The following is a 23,704-nucleotide window of genomic DNA, read 5'->3' on the forward strand; positions in this document are numbered from 1 at the left end:
GCCTGGGTGGCTCAGTCGTTAAGCGTCTGCCTTCAGCTCAGGTCATGATCCCAGGGTCCTGGGATCGAGCCCCACATCGGGCTCCCTGCTCCGCAGGGAAGCCTGCTTCTCCCTCTCCCACTCCCCCTGCTTGTGTTCCCTCTCTCACTGTGTCTCTCTCTGTCAAATAAATAAATAAAAAATCTTAAAAAAAAAAAAAAAATCTTTAAAAAAAAAATTTTTTTTAAAGGATAAGAGATATGTGTACTAATTAATACTCGAAGTATTTTACATGGGCAAGAACATTGTATGCCACTTTATAGTCTACCTAGTGAAGTCACTTATACGTCATCTGAACCTCAAAACAACACTGTAATAAAATTTACATGCCAGACTTCAACTGTAAAACTTAGAGAGGTTCTAAAACTAAGCTACAGATGACTATCCATCTGTGTTTACAGGATTTACAGTTCAATCAATGACTTGCTACATGACTCCAGAGAGACATTCACCTTGACGTTCATATCATATTCCTGGGCACTTTTAAACAAAGCAGACACAAGTTAACTCTTCCCACCATATTAGTTTTAATAGCTCATTTATTTTATCATATGGGAGATTCTGAAAACCAAACTATTTCCAGGGTAGGTTTAGGTTCAGATTCTGGCATCAACTGACTAAGCTACTAATAAAATTACAGTAAAGTCAGCACTGGGGCACTCTGCTTTTGTAGATAACTCAGCAGTTGGTTTTAAGCTTTTTAAACTGCTGATTTGGGTATTGTATAGCGTGTGGGACACATTTAAATCAATTAAAAATGTCTGAGTCACTAGATGGTATACAAAAATCTGAAAATATAGTTCCAGATGTCACAAAAAATTTACCTAAGATTAGTTTTTTATTCAAATCTGTTCTATTTCTTGTCCTTATGAGATAAAGCTATCTAAAAGAGAATTCTGTCTTACTAAAGGTGGAGAAACAAAAATTAACTCTAATTTACCACACCACATGGCGTATCATTTATTATATTCTAATAGTACTACCAGCACGTGGCATACCTTCTAATATTGTTTTACCTTCTAATATTATTACTCTAACGATAACAACAGAAATGTTAGACGAGTAAAATGTGTACACTACGACTGTCTGCAAGAAAGGTTAACACAAAGCAGGTCTTCAACACGACTCTTAGGCATTAACTCCTCCCTAGAAATTAAACGTACTCACACTTGATGGACAACTGCTTAACCTGGGATACGTGACAAACTGCCACCACACATCTGAGGGTACTCATACCTGCACAGCATATTTTAAAACAAAGTTCATATCTAGCCCATTTGCCCAGCTAGGTATGTAAGTGGTTTTCTTAAGAACATAATTTTTCTCCAAGAAAAATAATTATGTATTTTCCCCTCAGACACAAAACTTGAGGATTAAAAAATAAAGGTAAATCTTATTTTAAATATTCTGTACCTAACTATCAGGAGTTAGACGCTAATTATATTCTATCATACAGGCACACTGATACTGTATATGAGAATAATTCTTATTTCTAAGACTCCTTAATTACATAGTGAAAGAAGAACGGAAACTAACACTTACTAAGCCCCTTTTATGCGATAAAGATTTTCTCATTTAATCTCCAAGGCAACCCCATGAGGAAGCTATCACTTCTATACATGAAGAAAATGAAGTTCAAGAGGTAACAACCCCAGACTTTGAACTCTGCCAGACAGGTATGTCTGGCTCCACCGTTTAGCACTTTCTACTAAGCTGCATGGAAGGCACTTGAAATTATTAATTTTTAGTTCAATGGTTATTTACCCAAGCAATTATGAACAAGAATATTGGAACAAAGACTGAGGCTCTCTAATAACCATATCCCATAATAAATACTTCTTTCAATTGTGAAACTGTTGTCTTCATTTCTCTATTTTTAAAAGTTTTTGATTCTTCAGTAATTTCTCAAAGTGTCTCAAATAGGTAGGAGAGAAGCTTTTTTGATTTCCTGTATAATTTATATCACTAAATACTGCAGGAAGTATTAAATCCAAAAACAGAAGATACTTAAGAACTAGCAAAGAAATAAAAAGCATATGAAATCTGAACCAAGAACACACAAATATATAAAGCTAAATTGTGGAAGCGGAGCTTAGTAAGCATGGGCACAGACGGAAAACTAGATCCTTCTTCTATACTAATCTTGAAATAACCAATCTTAATGAAGCTGAAAATGTTTATAATCTCTCAATCTTTTAAAGCCTAATACTGTTTCTCATGTTACTAGAGCTACTTAGGACAATTCTAGATGGTCAAGATGGCAGATTTCCCTGTAACCGATTTTCCCTCCCAAATTCAAATGAAAATAGCTTAACTCTTTTAAAGGCAAATATGTGTCTTTAAGGAAATGTAAAACCATGCAAGTTTTACAAACCTCAGAGTTACTATTTGAAAAACTAAAAGTGTTCAATATACAGCACATATGTATCATTTTTAGGCTACAATTCATGTATGTGCTCCATGTCTGTAGAAAATATCTTTGGAGAGTTTTTACTAAGTAAGTTTTTATAAAAAGTTAATAGTTTAAAAAAAAAAAAAAGGATGTGCACATGAAGTAGCCAGCCTACTTCCCCACCTAGTTAATTGAACAAGTCACTTAAACTCCTTGTAAACTTTAACTGGTCTGTAAAATATATTTTTACTTCATAGGATTATTGTGAGATAATGTTCTGGACCTGGCACAGTGATGACACGCAGTAAGTAAACACTATTTAATTCTCTTTCCCCCAAAAGAGATCAGTCTTATCAACAACCCTATCATATGGGTTCGGAAGGCAGAAATAAATTACAGATTCGAAAACACAGAAACAATTAAATATTCTAACATGCTATAGGCCACAAAATGTCACCCCAGAAGTGGGTTCCTTTGAGACTAAATCGTAAGATTAGTGACGGGTCTAGAAAAAGACAACGGGGTCCAAAAAGTTATTTTTTTAAAGTCCGTACGACTGTTTCCACATTATGTCCAAGGTCTATTCCTTGATCAGGCTGATTAAACGCAAAACGGTTCCCCATTTAAATTTCTCCCCTAGGAGTACACGAAAGGTCCACCAATAGTCGATGATAAATGATACCCTCTGTAGGAAAAGACTGACTCCCTGTCTTAGTTTTCTTGGGTCTGACCACAAAGGGTGGTTTTTGCCTCATCACTCAAACTTGGCGAAGGAGGGACCCATGGGTTAAGGGACGCCAGGCGGTTGCCCAGTCAACCACCCACTTCCACCTGGGGTCCGGAAGTGACGCAGGCCCGGAACCAACGCGGTGCTAGGGTCAGCGATGGTCCTAGTAGCTGAGCGTTTCTTCGTCCTGATTGAGTGATGGAGAAAGGGTCGAAAAACCACGACAAACACGTCCCAAACCTCAACACTGACTCTGCTAGGAAAGAACTAACGTTCGGCAAGGTTCCGACACCTTCCCACCAGCCAGCTCCGCCCAAACCTTCCGGCGACCAGCCATTTTCGAGGCGGGCGGGAGCGCGCCCGTCCACGCCCCGCCCATGTTCTACGTCACTCCCCCAGGCCCCGCCCCAGGGACCGCAGGCCCTCCCCGCCACACACACGCCCCTCTTCCTTTCCCCGCGGGGACCCCTCCCCTTTTAACCATTTGGCTGATGGCGCTCGGGAAAGGCTGCGGCCCGGAACTTTCCCTGAGGCGGGAGAAGGGAACGTACTCCGTTCCAGAACCGGGAGCCGGAGAGCCGAGGGAGGGACCTCCCCGAGTCCGCCTTCGCGGCCCTCTCCTGCCCCCTCCCCCCCGCACGTTCCAATGCATCTGCTCTCGGGGTGGGGGCCGGAGGGGGGGGGTGGGGAAAGCCAGGCCCCGGAGAGCAGCGGGAGCCCGGCTGCGGCCGGCCGCTCACTCCCTACAGCCCTCTGCCCGCTGCACGCTCCCTCGCCGGGGCAGAAGGGTCTGCGGCACGGGGCAGGCAAGGGCCGGAACAAATGCTGCTTAAAATGGCTGATTCCTCTCCACACCAGCTGCAGCCGCTGGGTCTGCAGCGGGGGCTGACGAGCGGCCCCCACCCCCACCCGTGATACCCCACAGAAGTCCTCGCCGACCGCAGCGGGGGGAAGGGAGGGCCGCGAACCCGGTCTCCAGTCCCTCTCCTCCGTCCCACACACCAGACCCTGTCTGTGCACTCGGGGAGACTGTCACAGGAGAAATGGAAAGTGGCACTTCCCCGGGCAGGCTCCGAGCGACAGTGCCCGGACGCCAGCGAATCCGACTGAGGGGAGGACCCGCACAGGCGGCCCCGCGGCCCCGCGGCCCCCTACCTTGATATTTGTTGTCCAGCTCTCGAAGCACAGACACGTTCCTCTGCATGTCGTGGGGCAGCGACTCCACACACTCGAGGTAGTCCTGCACGTAGCAGGTGAGGAGCCGGCTCCGCTCCCCGGTCAGGAGCGCGGCCGACGAGTATAGTTGCTGCTGCTGCTGCCCTAACATCCTGCCGCCGCTGCTGCTCCTCGCCGCCGCCGCCGCCGCCGCCTCCGCATCCAGCAGCCACACATGCAACAGCCACGGCGGCCGCGGCTCCTCTGCTGGGCAGCCCGGCGCCGCGGGGACACCGGCAGCCGCTCAAGAGGGCACAGCCGAGTCCCCCGATCTCCACTCCCCCCAAAAGAAGCCCTCACTCCCCGCCCCCGCGGTAACAAGCCCAGGGGCGGGGCGAGATCAGGGCTCCCTCCTTTTTCCCCTCCCTCCCCAGGACTAGAGCAGCGGGGATCCCCCGGCGGAGCTAGCGCCGGGGTCCCGGGCGTTGACACTTCCCGTCCCCCTCGGAGTCCCCCGATGCTACCAATGCCGTCTCGTAGCACGGACCCCCATGACAAGCCCCTCGCTGCCCCCTTTCCTCCCAATCACCCTCCGTGCCTGTCGGAGAGTCTCTCACTGGACTGCCCCCGCCCCTCCGGCTGCGGCCCCTCTGCGCCTGCGCAGGACTTACTCCTAATAAGGACGGGGGCCCGCCCCTACCGCCCTACCGAAGGGTTCGCATTCTCCCGCCTTCCCACCGCCACTCGGGCGATTGGTCTGTCAACTCTCGGCCCGGGGGGAGGGTGCGGAGGGCGGCCAAACGGCAGGCTGCGCCCCGCCCCCTCTTAAAGGGGAAGGACTGTCAAGCCCGCCTCTTTGCTCAATGTCTGAATGGGACTTCAGAGGGAAGGTGGCCGGCTCCTTCCTTCCGCCTGTCCCACAGGGAGGGGGAATCTCGGTCCAACTCCCTCGGCCCGGTGTTACCGACATTTTCCCCATCAGGTGGCTCTGGCGCGGCAACTCGCGGGGCTTTAAAAGAGCAGCAGGCGGCCGGCCGCTTTGCGCTACAACCTGGAGTAAGGCCGGCGGGAACTACGCGACCCAGCGTGCAGCGGGCGCGGCTCCCGGCATGCTCGGCGGCTGTGTTCCCGCCGATCCGCCGCGGCTCGCCCGGCCGCCGCCTCAGCACTGTCCGCGGGCCCCGGCCCTCCTGCGGCGGCTTTCGGGCTCACGGAGCGCCGGGAGGGGTGTGGGGGGGGGGGGTGCTGGTCGCCGAGGTAGGCGGTGCTTCCGCGGGCCCCCTGCATTTTCTTTCTCTTTTAGTCGGCTCGCCTTTTAAATCTCCCTCCTGGCTTTTAGCATGTTTCCGCCCTTCCTCATATGCGGGAGGTCTCCCGCCTCCGAAGTACCTTGCAGGTTTTGTCCACCTTCCGGCTCTTCAGGAATCCTCCGTTTAGTTTAGTCTGCCTCTGCCCCAGAAACGTGTTTGTCCAACACACAACCTCTAAAAAGAATTTTACCCCCTCCGGGTGTCAGAACGTTTAAGCATTAAACGTCGGCGCGGGCTTAGAGGCAGGAGGGGCGCACCACCCCCTTTTCATCTCTTTTTACCCTAAGACTGAAAACGGCTGGGGGGCGGGGGGCGGGAAGAAGGGAAATGAGGATAAAATCCTAATCAGTAATCAGGCCCACGTCCTTATCTATGTGATCGACTTTCAGGGCTTAATTTTTGTGTAGTGTTAAATGAAACGCTCGGCAGAGATGCTAATTTTAATGCCAGACTGACTCTCAGGATGTAATAACATTTGTTTTTGAAAGAAATGGCTGTAAATAGAACGAATACGCGGAGAATTTTAGTGGAATGCCTATGAAAACAAGTCCTCTTCTGAGTAGTACCTTTGAGTTAAAAAGGAAACGTAAGTGGATTTCTCCTTCTATCCGGTTCGTTCGCAGGGGTGGTGCACCTGTATGGTGACCTCTTCAGAGCACTTTTGAAAACAGTAGTAGAAGTAACCATTGACGTGCAGCGAGAAGTCTAGACTTTGATCTACAGGAAATTTTAAATTGCAAGCCAAAACAAAGCCCTCCAGAAAATTCGGCATCTTGGTAACAACAAAAATATTGCACGGGACTCGGAGATTGTCTGGTGTTGTTATCCTGTGACACTTACGTGGTTTTGACTGCTTGAATATTAAATCAACCCAGGCAGTACGGTGTGGTGTGTTTCGGAGAACCGTCTAGGGATTTCATTGTCATTCTTTAAATCCTTCAGATTAAACAGCCAGGTTTTGTCAAAAACCAGTCACTGTTAAAAATGCAATTTTATTGCTTTTTACCTGAACCCTACTGTTCTTGTTTACTAATGGGTTTGATTCAGGTAGTCTTTATTGGAGGCCCAAAATAATGTAAGATGCCTTTTTTACTGATTTAGGTTAGGCACTGAATGTACCTATGGATTTTATTCAGCCTGAGAAGTTACCTGCAGGCACATAGGACACGTGGTTAGAACCTAGCAGTAAGAAGGCGGAGAGATGCAGAATACTTAAGACTACCGCCTCAAGGAACCTAGAGCAAGAAGAGAGGAAAGGAGGCTGAGTATGATAATGGAGATCTTTTATACATTATTTTCACCTTTTTGCTATATTTATAAAAATTAAAGGCTTATTCCTGCCATATTTATGAAAGCACATTGTGGGGATGGGAAGAGTACTTACATGGAAAGAAAAAATCACCATATTCCTTAAACTCAACTCGACCGTTGGTTATTTATCATGTTCTTTTCTTCTCAGTAACCACTTAACTGGACATTTGGGGGCTTTTCAAGACTTTTTTGCCGTGCTGAGCCAAATGCGAAATTTTAAAGCCCCCAATTCTCTGCAATGTAGAAATTAATTGGTGATTTACTCTGATAAAGCAAAAAGGCATCTTACTTACTTTTTAAAATATTTTCTACCATAAAGTAATCCTAAAAAAGATAGGTAACCCCAAAATTAGTAGGAGTGTCTGGGATTACCTGTAATTTCAAAATCCGTTTCTTTTAAGAGGTCCCTGGTGGGAAGTGTTTATGCCTCTAAACCTGTGTCTTGTAGCCCTTATTTATATTGTGAGAGGGGAGGGCAAAGCTTCAAACTTTCATTGAAAACAAACTAACAGATAGTTCTGAAGGATTCCTAAAGATACTCCTGAGAAAATTCAGCTATTGCTTAAGTCAGGCCAATTAAATTTGAAATGCTTTTTTTCTTCTTAATGTTTTGTAAAACTTTTTAATTACGGAAAATTTCAAACATGCACAAGAGTAGAGGTAATAGGGACGCCTGGGTGGCTCAGTCGGTTAAGTGTCTGCCTTTGGCTCAGGTCATGATCCCAGAGTCCTGGGATTGAGTCCCGCATCCGGCTCCCTGCTAAGCAGGGAGCCTGCTTCTCCCTTTACCTGCTTCTCCCCCTGCTTGTGTGCTCTCTCTCTCTCTCTGGCAAATAAATAAAATCTTAAAAAAAAAAAAAAGGAGTAGAGGTAATAATACAGTAATCCTAATGCACTATTCACCCAGCTTGAACATATATCAATATATGTCCAACATTATTTCATCTGTGGCCTTCCACACTTCCCTTCCCTTGCTGGATTGTTATATTTTATCTGTAAATACTTTAAATATGGAGGGATAAGAGATAATTAAAAAAAAAAAATACCCACAGTTCCATTATCCCATCAAAAAGATTATCTATCATTTAATATTCAGACAATTAAAATTTCCAAATTTCCTTATTGTCTCATTAATATCATTTTACACTTGGTTTAGCAGAATCCAAACAAGTTCCACACCTTGCATTTAGTTCGTTAAATCTTTTCTAAACCAGTAAGAGGCAGTTAATTCCCTATTTAATTCAGTGAAGCAAGTAGCAATGTTTTTCTAAGGAGGATATTTGGATAGTTAAAAAGCATTGTTAAAAGAATAAGGAAATTCTAGGAAGGCACTTTAAACAAAAATCCTCATATTAAAATGTCACCAATTGATAGCCCACAGTAGAAATGTAATTGTACCTAATGCAAATAAGTAAATCATTACAAATCTGAGAGTTCATATTAGTTTAGAGTATAATTTGTTCTGGAAGATCCAGTGAAGCATTTTATTCTTTTTTTTTTATTTTAAGATTTATTTATTTATTTATTTGACAGAGAGAGACACAGCGAGAGAGGGAACACAAGCAGGGGGAGTGGGAGAGGGAGAAGCAGGCTTCCTGCCAAACGGAGCCCGATGCGGGACTCGATCCCAGGATCCTGGGATCATGACCTGAGCCGAAGGCAGATGCTTAATGACTGAGCCACCCAGGCACCCCCCAGTGAAGCATTTTAAATTGTAGTGAAAAAAACCTAAAACTTTAAGTCAGTTCATTAGTACGATAGGCAACTAAAGCAAGCAGTCTGTCTCCACTGAGGTCAGTTTTCAAGTGTTTTTAATTGCTTTATTGCGTGGGTAGTATACACTAATTGTATTTAAAAAACAGAAAATAGAGCTAAAAAGAGGATACATAAAAATCACTACAAACTGGAGATAGCTCTTCTCAGTATCTAAGTATACCCTCAAGATTGAATTCCACTTTACTTTTTTGCTTTGAGGAAATACTTTGGCTAGAACTAAAGGATAAAGTTAAGAAATACCAGATTCTTGAGGTGGAACATTAGAAATATGAGCAGTGTTGGTCTGTACATTTAGTTCATGAGGTAGCACAGATTTAAAATTGGGTGGATACAGTCAATCCCACTATGGGTTATAGTATTGTTCAGCATTTAGAATGACTACTGTCAGCAAGATGATCACAGCAAAAAATGAAGGGATTGTGAATGACTGGGACTGTAGTAAAGAGAAAATTCAGTATCATGAGCTATCATTCCCATAGCCAAGAAGAAAAAGCAAACACATATTATCTACTTTGGTTATCTCAGAAAAAATAACACATATGGTATACTTTGCATATTGCTGACCAGAAAAACATTCAGTTTTCCCTAGGTGGTTACCATAGTTACATGAGCTGTTTATAGCATCAAGAGGAGGAACTAGGTCACAGTATTGAAGGAGTTTGAATTATGCAATTATGTTTCCTAAAAACAGGAAGGGGTTTCAATTTTAGGGAAGAGAGATTTATACTTTATGTTCAAAATTGAAATTCTGGTCTGATTTTGCCAGTGAAACTTAAAATTTTGTCCAAAATTAAATAGTTGATAGTATAGGTATAAATTGTTGAGTCTATACAAATGCTGTAAGAGTGTGTGCTGTAATCCGTAAGTGTGATAAGAGATGCCAATGTATTCCTTGAAGATACCTATTTATCTTAGCTATCTTATCTTAAAATGTTTTTGCAGGTAATCAGTAAACCCAACAGTAGCCTAGAATCTCTGAGTAGCCAAATCATGTGTAAACTGAAGCTTTGACTTCTTACCTTCGAAATCTTGAGAATAAAGCTTGGTGGAATGCCTGTCGGATGCTACTCTTAATTTGTCATAGAGATTTTCCTATTAATTTCATCAAATGGATAGAGAAAAGTGGTAGGGAGGGAATGTTTTGAAAGTTGTTAGGGGAGCACCTGGCTGGCTCAGTCGGTAGAGCAAGCAACTCTTGATCTCAAGCCCCATGTTGGGCTTGGAGCCTACTTTAAAGAAAAAAAGAAAGAAAAAACTTGAAAGCTGTGGTAGCATAGATTAATCCTACATGTGTGTATGTATATAAATATGTGTTTACATATATGGACGTGTATACATCCTATATACATATATGTATATATGTGTATATACACACACACATATATATTTTACATATATATATATTTGTTTCGTTTTAAACTAAGAACCTCACAAAATGATGATTTTATTCAGGAGCCATGTCTGTTGTATCAGAGCCCTGCACAGTGCTCAATAAATAAAAGTTGGATGCCGGAAAAGAAAATGAAAAATTGCACTTCAAGGTTGCAGGAATTGCAGGTGGTTATTTTTAATCTCATGATCATCAGTCTAGACTTCACAGACCTTTTTAGCTAAAAGTAATCACAGATCAATGATTTCCCCAAAGGAAGAGAGAATAGGCAACAGGCAGCATCACAGGTAAGGAGAAACTGGGTAAGCCTCTGCCACCGATAGTAATTTATCGTAACTATCACGGCTGTAGGGTGGGGAAGGGGTTGGGGGTCCCTATTAATAGAGCACCCCTAGGCCAACATGTTTTTACAGATGATTTGGAGACCCAGAGAAGTTAATTAATTTGCCCAGGGTCACATAGTAACTTATGAAATAAGTGTACACCTAGAAATTTAAGAGTAAAACAATTATTTGTGAGTTTTATTATCGAGCTGATAATCATTAGAAAGGACATAGGGAGAAAAGTAAAGAACTTGGGATATTATAAAATTACTTTTTCCGAGAAGCCTTGCAGCAAATTTAACAAAATTATCTCTAAAAGAAAATTAGAATTTCCTGAACAATAATATTCAAAATAATCATAAAATCAAAAGTGCTAGAAACCCTGTCTTCTTTAGACTGTTATTGTCAATGCAAATGACTTATGCCTTTAGTTCTGGCTGAAGTAAGTATGATCTTTTATAAATCATACTAATACTACTGGCCAGGAGCCTTTTGCTAAATCTTTTGTTCCTTTTAAATTATTCTAACTCGTTTTTTTTTTAGGAGGATGGGATATATTTTACTTAACAGGTTTTGAGCTTTATTAATTTAAATATTTTTTTCATTGTTATTTCTGTGTGTCTCTTTCTTAATTGAAGTATGCATACAATGTTATATTAGTTTCAGGTGTGGAACATAGTCTTTCCACAGTAGTATTAGGCACAATAGGCAAACCTTACCATAAGTGTAGTCCCCATCTGTCACCATACAAAGTGATCACATTATTATTGACTATATTCCCTATGTTGTACTTTTCATCCCTGTGACTTATTTCTAATTGATTATTTAATGAGGCTTTATTGGAGCTATTATTACATTAATCACTCTTGTCATGGTTAATTTAATCCACCATTTTGGTAAATATTGATTTCTCTTCTGAGGGTGACAGATTTTTAAAAATTACTTAGCCAGTTTTATTTCCATAAACTGAGGTCCTCTGACTCTTTTTTTTTTTTTAAGTGTTTTTTGGGGGTAAGCACTTTTATTTTTTAGTGAAGTGTAATTAATATACAATATTATATTAGTTTCAGATGTACAACACTGATTCAACAATCCTATATGTTACTCAGTGCTCACCACGTTAAATAGTCAGAATCTGTCACCCAACAATGTTATTACAATATTTTTTACTATATTCTCTATGCTGTACTTTTCACTTCTGTGAGTTATTTATTTTATAACTGGCAGTTTGTACCTCTTAATCCCCTTTATCTATTTTCCTGATCACCCCACTCTCTGACTCTTTTACATATAAAAGAGTATATAAACTAGTGTATCTTGCTTTATACAATTTATGTGTTTCTGAAAAAATGTGCTTAAACCTTACTTTGCTGTAAGTAATTTTAAGCATGCCATTCTATAAAATAAGAGATCCAAGTTTTGAAAATATTTAAGATAAATAATTCATCTGATTTTCTTTCATTTACTAGAATGCCCTCAAGTGTTTTGTTCTCCTCGAGAAAACATTGGTTGTGTTCTTCATTATCTAATTGCAGCCTAAGTGTAGTTTCTTTTGCTTTTTCAACTGTGGTGTACATTCCACATACCTTAGCATGATATCCTTTGGTCACAAAAATGTCATCTTCAGGGAGAAGACTTTGAAGAAAGTGCTAGTAGAAATGTTTTCTTCTGGTATCTGGCAAAAGTAAGTACTAAAATTAGAGGGCTAAAAAGTCAAAGATATAAAAGGGGGAAACATTTGTATGGAAAATATTAGAGGCTGAATAGCTTTTTATTACGGGAAAGTAGAAGAATCAGAGAAAGGAATGATTATTTAAGCCATTAATGGTAGTTGTACAACATTAGAATTAAAATTTAGGGACCATGACATATAAGTTATATCTATGGAAACTAGTTGTGATACTTTTATGCATAACAAAAAGACAGTTGTAATACAGGGTTGGGCTGATAGTATCTCTAACTTAATCTTTGAAAATTGGTATGTTGATTCAAAAATAATTTCAAAAGAGCCTAGTGACTTCCTTATATGGTATTATCTTAGAATATCCCTGACTTTTTGTATTCAGGTAAAATATCTCTGGAAGAATAGGCCAGCAATATTTACTGATAGTAGTTACCTCTAATTTAGGGCCTAGGGATCTAGAGTTGGAAGGACACTTAGTTTTCACAAATACCATTTTGTACATTTAATTGACATTTTTTTATTTGAGTATAATTGACACAATGTTACATTAGTTTTAGGTGTACAACATAGTGATTCAGACAAGTTTATGCATTATGCTGTGCATTTAATTTTTTGATACATGTATTACTTTAATAAAATCTAAACTTTATTTTAAATATAAAAGAAAAAAACTTCTGTACATTCTGGAATAACAAAATGCATATGTACAATAAGGAGCATATAATCTAAAAGTTCACTTTTCGGGGGGAAGGGGCAGAGGGAGAGGGAAAGAGAGAATCTTAAGCAGGCTCCACGCTGGGACTCAGTCTCACAACTCTGATATCATGAGCTGAGCCAAAATCAAGAGTTGGATGCGTAACCGATTGAGCCACCCAGGTAGCCCCAAGATTTAGTTCACTTTTATGAGAATGTTTCTACTACTGCTGTTAATACTGTCTGCACTTGGCATACCAGCCTTGTAATTGCATATATATTATTATATAAATTAAAACCAAAAATGCAATTGGTAAATTTGAAGCTTTTGAAGACTTCCCACTTGAGGAACTAATCTGGGCAATTTTGCATCAGAAACACATTTTTTGTGAAGGTTTTTTAGCAGTTTAAGAGAAGTTCCATGTAACCTTTTTTTCATTCAGTATAGCCCTCAACTTGTTAAAAGAGCTTTTTAAACTTTTGTACGATCTCATTTGAGTACTTATGTTAAGATGGAATAAATTTTTTATCATTTTTATGAATTGAATGTTTTGAAAATTCATATTCAGATCAATGTTATATATTAATGCCATCTATAACTTCTGCCTACAATCTCAGATGGGACCTATGAAATATATCTACCCAAGAAGGAGTTCTTCCCTGAAGACTTTTATTTAGCTATGGTCTTCTCTACAGGATTGAAATTTAACCGAAGTATCTAATGAAGAGGAATCTGAACATAGCAGATGAGAAAGGAAAGGATTGGGAGAAGGGTCCAGATGTCATAGAGCAAAGGGAGGATGATGTATAGGAAGTAGCTATTATTTGCACTGTTGTATAACTCAAAGAACTCCAAGAAATTGATTCCATCCCACTGGACATATCTTTGAATTTGGGATAGAAATTAATTTTTTTCTAATAAAATAGATATTAGTAGATATATAACACACAGGAAAACAATTGAGCGTAGTGACCTGAGTGGTTAAAATACCTTATATAAGAGATCTTCTTCAGAAAGTTGTTCTTCAGTGTATGGCATGTTGCTTTCTAGAAAAGAATTGGAATGATAGCACTGCTGTAATGAGTAATGGCCTATGGGGAGAGGGAAAGGGAAGCAAGAAAGGAGCAATTAACAGGGAAATGTGGTCATATGGAAAGAATGAGATAGATTCAGGAAACTTCTAGGAGGTAATATCACCTGATTTTAGTGACTGTATTTCAGGGATGGGAGAGAAGAGAAGTCATCTAGAATGTTGGCTTGGGCCATTAGTGGGTCATGGCAAAGCTATATGAAATAGAAACTCCAGGAGGCAAACCAGGTGTGTGGAGGAAAGATTTAAATCACACAAGGATATAACTGTAGTTTTTACATCTTTGGGCTGTATTGATCTTAGGCCTCCTCTGTCAAACCACATAAACTATTGCTTCCTGTAAGTAGCTTGCTTGTTTGTAAAGAACAGCCAGCTATAGAAATTGGAGGCTGGGAATGTGTTGGGAAGAGTAGAAAAACTAGAGGAAATGAATTAGAGATACAGTGGTCTTAAAAATGTCTTCCCACATGCCAGGACTTAGCTTTGTATTATTTCTGTTAGTAAGCCAGGAATTGAAATAGATGATAGCAAGGACATATACAGACCCTTGTGAGGAAAAAGTTAATGCTGCAGGTATTTGCTTATTCCTTGCATGTCTCCAAGGGAACTATGATTGACCCTTGGCCAACCCTGGGAATTTGGCCCTTGGAGTGTTTTTATGTTAATGATGATGACTTTGTTACATACACCTGAAGAAATTGCTTTGCACAAACATGTGCACCTGGTTTCATTGTTGGGGTCCTGAGTTTCAGTTGCCATGGATGATTGCATAGCAGAATATATATATATTAACAGACCTCCATAAAAGCCTTGGACCCTGAAACTCAGATGGGTTTCCATGGGCAGAGGCATTCCACAGATGCCTATAGTTTGCTGCTAGAGAGAGAAAGAAGTCTGCCTCTCTGGCCTTCACCAATGGACCTTTTTCCCATTGCTTTTGCTCCCTACCATTTGCTGTAATAAATTTTAGTCATGTGTTGTGTATAACATGCTCTTGAGTCTTGTAAGTCCTGGGAGCACCAAATATACAAAATGCTGAAGAAATTTAAAACCCAATTTGTCCATCCAAGTCTTGGTAGGATTTACTGGAAAAAAAAAAATTAACAGATGTAAGTATGTATCTGCGTGTGTAGATTTAAACTAAATCAAGTCTTTGGCTCATGCCCAGGAGGCATTTATAGTCTCTATAGGGATATAGGACAGAGATAGAGTGTTGGGAAAATGCTTACAGGCATACGTATAAATAAAAGCAAATTAGAAATACATAGAAGCAAGGCAAATTAAAAGATTAAAATTGGTTAGAGTCAGTCAAAATTTAAATATGGTGCATATTTCAGAAGAAATATACGACTGGCTTGTCAAATAGCTTTTGTCTTTTTGCCCGTAAAAGAAAAAACTTTTTTTTCTGGGTTTTATCTGTTAAGGACTGAGTCCAACTCAAGTTTGACTGAATTATTTGTGTGGAATCAAAATTTGTAGTAAATTACAACGTAATTATTTTATGTAGTGATTGAGTTCTGCAGTTATTTCAGCGGTGAGTTAATATTCTTATGTAGTATCATTCCAAAGACTCCACACCAATTCCCGTTTTAATCAATAAGCAATATCTGGTAGTTTCTTCAGCTATTTAAAGTGCTTACATCCAAAAATTAAGAATGAACTTTGAGAGCTCTGCTTCTGGTAATGGCCAAATAGCTCCTATCAGATCACATATATTTAAAAAAAAAAAAAAAAGGCGCTGGGGAGCAAGCAAAAGAAGGCAAATTCTTGAGGGAAGTCAACACTTGGAAGAATGAGGTGGCACTTCAGGAGTTTCCTATTTTTATGGCTTTTAGCCTGCAGCATCCAGTCATGGAGGATGACCTAAACTTAGAAACTTGCAGGCATATTGGCTTGATGAACCAGAGAATGGAGTCCAGGGCAGCCACAGTGTGGTGTAAGGCCTAAAATTGACATACTGCCTTGACATCTGGTAAAATTAGGAGTGTCTTGACTAACCTGAGTCCAAGTTCCCTTCCCCACCCTGCTCCTGTGGATAGGGTCCCCTAGCCAAATAGCCCTCCTTGTCTTGGGGACCACATATATTTCCTCCTTGTCCCTGCAAACTTACGGAATTATTCAAACAAACCAATCACATCTTCCCATGGGAAACAGGGGCTACCTCATCCCCTTTATATTACAAAACCTGCCTCCCATAGTGCCTGGTTATTTACTCCTAAGCTTAACTTCCACGTGGCCCTACATGGGGTTTGGTATCCTCCACTCAGACTGTGAGTATATGTGACTAGTAAACTGCTGTTCTTATCTGTCCAGTGCTGGGTGCCATATGCTAGGTCATTCCCATACACATAGGGTGGGAATTCTTCCTTTCCCTTACCAATGAGATGAAGAGGCGATTAAACAATATTGGAAAATGGGGGAGAGAGATCCCAGAAAGGAGAGAACAAGAGAGAGGGAGGCTTAAAGTCTACAGAAACTCCCCAAATCTCTAGCTAACTCTTAGACTACACATGTGCAGGGTAGACTCCAAGCAGCCCAGATAAGGTTAAAAGAACTGCACTGAGTTAGAGTTTGAATTTAACCAAGGTAACTGCCTGCTGAAACAACAATTTAGAGAAACATAACAGAACCAAACATCTCTAAAGTACATCATTCACTATGTCATCATTCTTAGATACAGGATAGTATCTAAGATTACTAAACATGTGGAGAAATAAGAAAATGTGATCCAAAAGTCAGCCCATGGATATCAGCTCCAAAATGAACCAGAAGAATTGGGTATTTTAAAGCAGCTGTTAGAGGACTATGCTTCAAGGACTTAAGAGAAAATATACTCAAAATGAATGAAAATATAGGAAATCTCAGAAGAGGAAAGAAATTCAAGAAGAACAAAAAGGTAATTCTATAACTGAAAAAGTATATCTGAAATAAAATTTTCACTCAATAACCTTAAGATCATAGTATTTACAATCTAACTCACAGTTAAGTACTTTTAAAATTGTTTTGTTTATCCTTCCAGTTTCTTTCATCCGTGTACTTTTATTTTTACATAATTGAGCTGATAAGGTATATACTCCTTTGCATTGTTTATAATGGCTAAGTAATATTTCATCATATAAAAATACTATAATTACTTTATTATTTTTGCTCATTCAGGTTGTTTTTAGTTTTTCTCTCAAGATTGAGATGATCATCTATGTGCTTAATTATTTTTATGTATTTCGAATTATTTTCTTAATAGAGGCCCCTTTAAGCAGAATTAGTGCATAAAAGCTCTTGCTGCATATTGATAATCAGGCAGATACTGTCTTTCCCTTCCTTTCTTCCTTCCTTCTTCTGAATCATTCAGCAATATCCACAGTGGTAGGTGCTTTCCTTCTGTGCTTTGGAATCTTGGATTTTTCTCAAATCCCTCTTTCAGCTACAAAGTCCTTTGCACAAGACTGCCAGCTAACACACTGGGACATCTAGGTATTTTAATGGCAGCCCCACCTAGAGAAAGAGAGAGAAGCTCGAGATTCACATTCTATCCATCCTGCTTCCTAAACTCTTATCTCTTCCCAAGGATCTTTACTTTAACAGCAGAGATACGCATCAAAATTTAGAGGAACTAAATGTTACCAAGGCTCTACTTTGTGCAAATTATTTTGCATATTTCACCTTATTTAACCCTTACAGCAATTACATTAAGTTGGCCTTATCATCTTTGTTTTATAGATGTAGAAATTGACGTACAGCATTTAAAGATTTTTTTTTTTTTTTTGACAGAGAGAGAGTACAAGCAGGGGGAGCAGCAGAGGGAGAGGGAGAAGCAGGCTCTCCGCCAAACAGGGAGCCTGAAAGCAGGGAGCCCAATGCAGGGATGGATCCCAGGACCCTGGGGATCATGACCTGAGTCTAAGGCAGATGCTTAAACGACTGAGCCACCCAGACGCCCGAGGTACAGCACTTAAATAACTTGCCCAAGTTCATACATCAAATAGTAGACCCAAGATTTCAATTCAAGCTAGTCTAACTTCAGAGTTCTTTCTACTATACCACTCACTATTCCTTCCTATTTAAAGGAAAACTGTGAGCAAATGCCTAGTGGATTAAGTTCTTAAATAATTTTGTAGGGGAGGAAAAACTTTCCTCTACACTCTTAGGTTCATGTCTGGAGCCTGAGAATTAGATTTAAAAAGATTCACAGGAGAAAAGGCATAGAAATTTTATTTGATGTTAATATTTCAAATTTTTTATGTGCATGGTGGCCTTCATATAAAGTGAAGATCCAAAGAAATGTTAAACTCAGGGGGCTTATATACCACCTTAATCAAGGTAATGAATTGTGGAGAAGTGACAAAACAAAATAAAAGGGGTTTGGTGAATTGTGGGAAAGTAAATATATAGGGGAAACTACTGGAAGATAGGATTATTTAGTATGGTTTTGTTTATGCAGACTCATCTCAGTGCTATTTCCCTCTCCTGTGATAAAGGTTTTTCCCTTTCTGGTACAAGAGAAGGAGACACTTTCACAAAGGAAAATGTATGCCTTGCTTTGGGGCAGAACGGGGGAGAGTAAAGGGTTTTTCTTGTGTCTGCTGTTTCTCCATTGCCATCAGTTCAAAATAATCCTTATGCCAAAGTGGCATATTTTGGGGTGGCATATTCTGATCCTCTTCAATTTACCACTGCCATTTAACATGATTATATAAATAACTGAATCCAGCCTCCCTTTATTCTTTATTTTCCTCTATTACATTTTTTTCTCATGTTTAAGCCACTTATTCTTTCAGTTTTTCCTTTAGCCTTGGCTCCATCCCTGTGAAATGATTTTCTAAGAAGATCGCTGTTATTTAATAAAAAGCATTGCTGATTTAGGTACAGTTTTTAAATTAAGAAAATTGAGCCAAATTGCATTCATTTCTGCCATAACAATAAGCATAGTCTGCTACAAAAGAACTTTTGAATACTACCAAAACACATAATATGTTCTTATTCGTGTAATAAATTGCTCAGGCAAATGTCATCCTGAGTCACCAAGATCATTGCTCAGGAAAGGAAGAGAGTAATCAAATTTCCAAAGCCCATGGAAACTAATCATGCTCACAAGTGAGACAATAGACTCATATATGATCATGTTTAACTTGTGGAGAAAATGTTTATCATTCAAGTGGAGAATCAAAAGGGGGAGGAATGCTGGATTATGGTACATTTATTTGGTCAGGACCTAGAAATTTTCACTGAACAGAATACTAAAAGGCACAAATGTTAAACGACAAAGCCATAGAGCACATGAGTCCTAAAGTTAGAAAGAGGGTTTTGAGGCCATCTTGGATGCCCTCCATCAGAATTATCTCCAGCAATTATTAGAAATGCATGCCTCCAGATCTCAGCCCAGTCCTACTAAATCAGAAATCTACAGACATGAGGCCCTGGAATCTGCTTTTTAAACAAGCTCCTCATGATTCTTTTACTCACTAAAGTAGAGAACCATAGACTTAGTGTCTGGTTCCCTGCCCAGGTGCCAGTCACTTGAAGAAGTATAGTCATCTTGTAGCCCAACATTTTTTATTTTTGTTTGTGGCTAAATGTTGGCAAATATTTTCCTTCGCGGTTTGCATTCTTGAAATGATCAGACATTTATAAATCCTTCTAAAAGATACAATTTAAAATGTTTTATTAAGGAGTGCTTTCCATCAAATTATATGACAAAGTTACAGACATGTATCTGATACCACCATAAACAAATTCAGCAAAAAATATCTTCTTGGGGTGCCTGGTGGCTCAGTCGGTTGGGCGTCTGCCTTTGGCTCAGGTCATGATCCCAGGGTCCTAGGATCAAGCCCCACATCAGGCTCCCTGCTCAGTGGGGAGCCTGCTTCTCCCTCTCCCTCTGCTGCTCACCCCCTGCTAGTGCTCTCTCTCTCTCTGTCAAATGAATAAATAAAATCTTAAAAAAATATATCTTCCTAATAAAATGATAAGAAATCAAAGCCCTTTACTTATCTCTTAGGGAAACATTTAAAATATTTGTAGACAAAATGATTTACCTCACAATAATATAGAAAGTAGGCTAATAGATGAAGTTATAGACAAAATATGATTGGCAATGAGCTGGTAGTTATTAAGCTGAGTGATGATTATATGGGAGTTCACTGTATTATTTTGTTTACTTCTATATATGTGTGATATATTCCATAATAAAAAATTGAGAGGAAAAAAAAGCTGCTTGCCTTAATGCTTTCGAATGGCTGCCTTACTATAAAATCTCTGGGGTTTGTTGCTGATTATTCTCTTGATTTTGCTAGTGGGAATTTTAGATATAACATTAAGCATATGCCGACTGTACATTAATTATAATTGTAAAGCTCAGTTAAACTTAATTTAAGAGACCCAGGGAATGTTTCCTATTGATAAGATTTTTTTTAATTAAAAATTTCCACAGTGTTCATTAACGGATGAATGGATAAAGAAAATGTGGTATGTACATACGAAGGAATATTATTTGGTCTTAAAAAGGAAGGAAAGTCTGACACATGCTACAACATGGGTAAACCTTGAAGACATTAGGCGAAGTGAAATAAGCCAGTTATAAAAGGACACATATTGTATGATTCCACTTATATGGGCTGCCTAGAGTAGTCAAATTCATAGAGACAGAAAATAGAGACAGAGCATGCTGGGGACTGGTGGTAGAAGGGATGAGGAGAACAAAATTCTGCAGATAAATGGTAGTGATAGTTGCCCAACAATGTGAATATACTTAATGCCACTGAATTGTACGCTTCAAAATGGTAAATTTTATGTTATGTGTATTTTATTTATCACAATAAAAAATACTGAGTGCCTACAGTGCCAGTCACTGATAAACAAGACAGTAAGGTGACTGGTCTCATAAAGCTTCCATTCTAGTGAAGGAAAGACACAATGACTAAGCAAAAGATAAATAATTGAGGTAATTATGAAGGAAATGAAGAGGGTGATTTTGTGATAGAGAACAACTGGGGGTAAGGAATACTCACTCTAGGTAGTGATATTTGAGATAAGACCTAAAGGATGAGAATGAACCTTTAACGGCATTTTAGGAAAAAGATGCAGCAAGTATGAAGGTCCTGAAGAGGGGAAGGATTTGATGTGTTTGAGGAAGAGAAAAGAGGCCATGGTAATTGAAGAAGTAGAAAGAAGCCAGATCGTGCATGGTCTGGAATCTTTTGAGTTTGTGCAAGGAAGAGATAATGATGGGTTAGATCGAGGGTTGGCAAACCTTTCTGTCAAGGACCAGATGATAAATAATGCAGGCTTTGCAGGCCTAGAGGGAAAAAATATATAAATACATTCCTACAGTGGCATTAGTAGGAGAAAAGTCTATAATGATGCCTATAATTTTAAGAAAGGAGTGGTCAAGTGCTGCCTGGGTGGATCAGTCCGTTGGGCTCTGACTCCTGATTTCGGCTCAGGTCATGATCTCAGGGTTGTGAGATGGAGCCCCAAGTCAGGCTCACACTGGGTGTGGAACCTGCTTGGGATTCTCTCTCTCCCTCTCCTCCCCTCCCTCCTCTCCCCTCCCCCCTCCCTGCCCCTGTCAGGTGCTCTCTCCCCCGAAAAAAAAAAAAAAAAAAAAAGGGAAAAGAAAGGAGTGGCCAAAGTGACAATCCTTTTGTTCCACTTAGAAATGATCGTAGCAGCAACGCCTGGAGATCATGATCCTGGGGTCCTGGGATCGAGTCCTGTATCAGGCTCCCTGCTACAGGGAGCCTGCTTCTCCCTCTGCCTGCCGCTCACCCTGCTTGTGCTCTCTCTCTGACAAATAAATCAATGAAATCTTTAAAAAAAAAAATTAAAAAAAGAAATGATCGTAGCCTTACCTGAACTATCATCCATTGAAAAGTGGGACTAATAACAGAAAGATGGGCCTAAAGTGAGAAGAGAAAAACACAATGCTTATTTTAAAAAGGCCAACCTGGGTATTTGAGAGAGAATGTTATTGACCTAACCTATAGGCAAAATTGGAAGTAGGCAACTTTGCTTTTGATACCTATTAGCACCGTTCCATTCTTCACTAAATGTAAACTCCTAGGTGTTTGGCACATAGGATGCTGAATACATATTTATTTAGTAAGATGTTTATCTGCATTTTCCTTCTTTTTACTTATTCCCTAAGAAATCCGTGCCCTAATGCTGCCCCCTGGTGCCTCAAGCATCCTGTCATTGGACATTTCACCTAAACCTAAACCTTCCTGGGCAATGCTACTGGCTGGAAGCCAGCTTCTATGTTTGACTTGTGGTTTTCCTCCATCACAGGAGATGTTAAGGATGTTACAGGATCACAGTAGTATAGGTAGAATAAGCAAATTTTTCCTTCCTTTAAATTTCATACTCAATTTTTTTTAACCTCATCCAAGTTGGCCTACGACTCTTATTAAAAATCTCTACTGGGGGGCACCTGGGTGGCTCAGTCGGTTAAGCGTCTGCCTTCGGCTCAGGTCATGATCCCAGGGTCCTGGGATCCAGCCCCACATCGGGCTCCTTGCTCGGCGGGAAGCCTGCTTCTCCCTCTCCCACTCCCCCTGCTTGTGTTCCTTCTCTCGCTTTGTCTCTCTCTGTCAAATAAATAAATAAAATTCTTTAAAAAAAGAAAATTTCTACTGGGGCGCCTGGGTGGCTCAGTTGTTAGGCATCTGTCTTCGGCTCAGGTCGTGATCCCAGGGTCCTGGAATTGAGCCCCGCATCGGGCTCCCTGCTCCGAGGGGAGCTTGCTTCTCCCTCTCCCACTCCCCCTGCTGGTGTTCCCTCTGTCACTGTCTCTCTCTCTCTCTGTCAAATAAATAAAATCTTTTTAAAAAAAAATCTCTACTATGTGAGAGGATAATAAAGTATGGTATGTGTTATATAATATGGCTACATACAAGAGTCGTCCCCCCATTTTAAAACTAAAAATTACTTTGTAGCCAAACATTCTTTTAAAATATAGTTCAATTTAGCTTTCCTTTCTTAAGATAAATCATTCTTTCTTTTTCATAAATGTTTAAAAGTCACAAGGCAAACACAATAAAATAAATAACTGGCTAAGTCAAAATTGGGATTTAATTTTTTAAAGGTAGTCTCAGTAGATTGACTTTAACTTAAGGTTATAAATCGATTTTAATTGATGTTACTTAGCATGAAAATGTATTGACAATGTTGAGTAGTAAAGCTATTAAAACCAGAACTCAAAGCAATATTAATAAAAATAGATTCCAGAACACAATTTTATATAAGACTTTGTAAAATCATTCCCTTATTGAGTGAAATGATCATATAAGCCCAGTAGTTACAAAATGATTGTGGACACGTGTTGGTTTCTTAATCTCTTATAGGCCTATTTGTGCATTAAAAAATATTTTTTCAAATAAAAATAGACTAAAATTTGCTTCTTTAGAAGAATCCTGTACTTATGTTTGCTTGTACAAATACTTGATCCCGGAGTGAATTTGAAATAGGTACCCACAGATTTCATTTTCAGTTGGAACGGGACCATTTCTGTCCTTGTCCTTGATGCTTGTTAAGGTACAAAAAGCTTGCTCATATAAGAAAGAAGTTGAACATTCCTTGCCTATAAGAGGCAGTATACTTTTCTTTTGCAGAAATCCAGAACTTCTCTGGGGAAAGGTCAAGAGTCTCATCCAGAGGGTCCTCCTCAGGTGACAGTTTACAAAGAAGTTTTTCTTGTCTCTCAAAGTCAAGTCCTCAAGCTGAGCAGAAGATTGAGAGAAAGGATCCCTCACCCAGGTGGGTGCTCAGTGGCATTGAAAAGAAGGGAAGACACTGTTCCATTTGTCCTGCAGTGGGTTC

At 40.0% G+C, this 23,704-nt stretch overlaps 1 protein-coding gene across 1 annotated transcript in view; it reads right to left on the reverse strand.

Annotated features, from left to right (window-relative positions):
- Window positions 1-4,946, reverse strand: part of ING2 (inhibitor of growth family member 2) — a 13,743-nt gene extending 8,797 nt beyond the window's left edge. Inside the window, exon 1 of the mRNA XM_032413684.1 lies at window positions 4,314-4,946. Coding sequence (XP_032269575.1) covers window positions 4,314-4,485 — 172 coding nt within the window. The 5' untranslated portion in view covers window positions 4,486-4,946. The remainder of the gene's footprint in view (window positions 1-4,313) is intronic.
- Between the last annotated feature and the right edge of the window lie 18,758 nt (window positions 4,947-23,704).

Source organism: Phoca vitulina, unplaced genomic scaffold, assembly GCF_004348235.1.
Source record: "Phoca vitulina isolate PV1807 unplaced genomic scaffold, GSC_HSeal_1.0 scaffold15, whole genome shotgun sequence".
Classification (NCBI taxonomy): domain Eukaryota; kingdom Metazoa; phylum Chordata; class Mammalia; order Carnivora; family Phocidae; genus Phoca; species Phoca vitulina.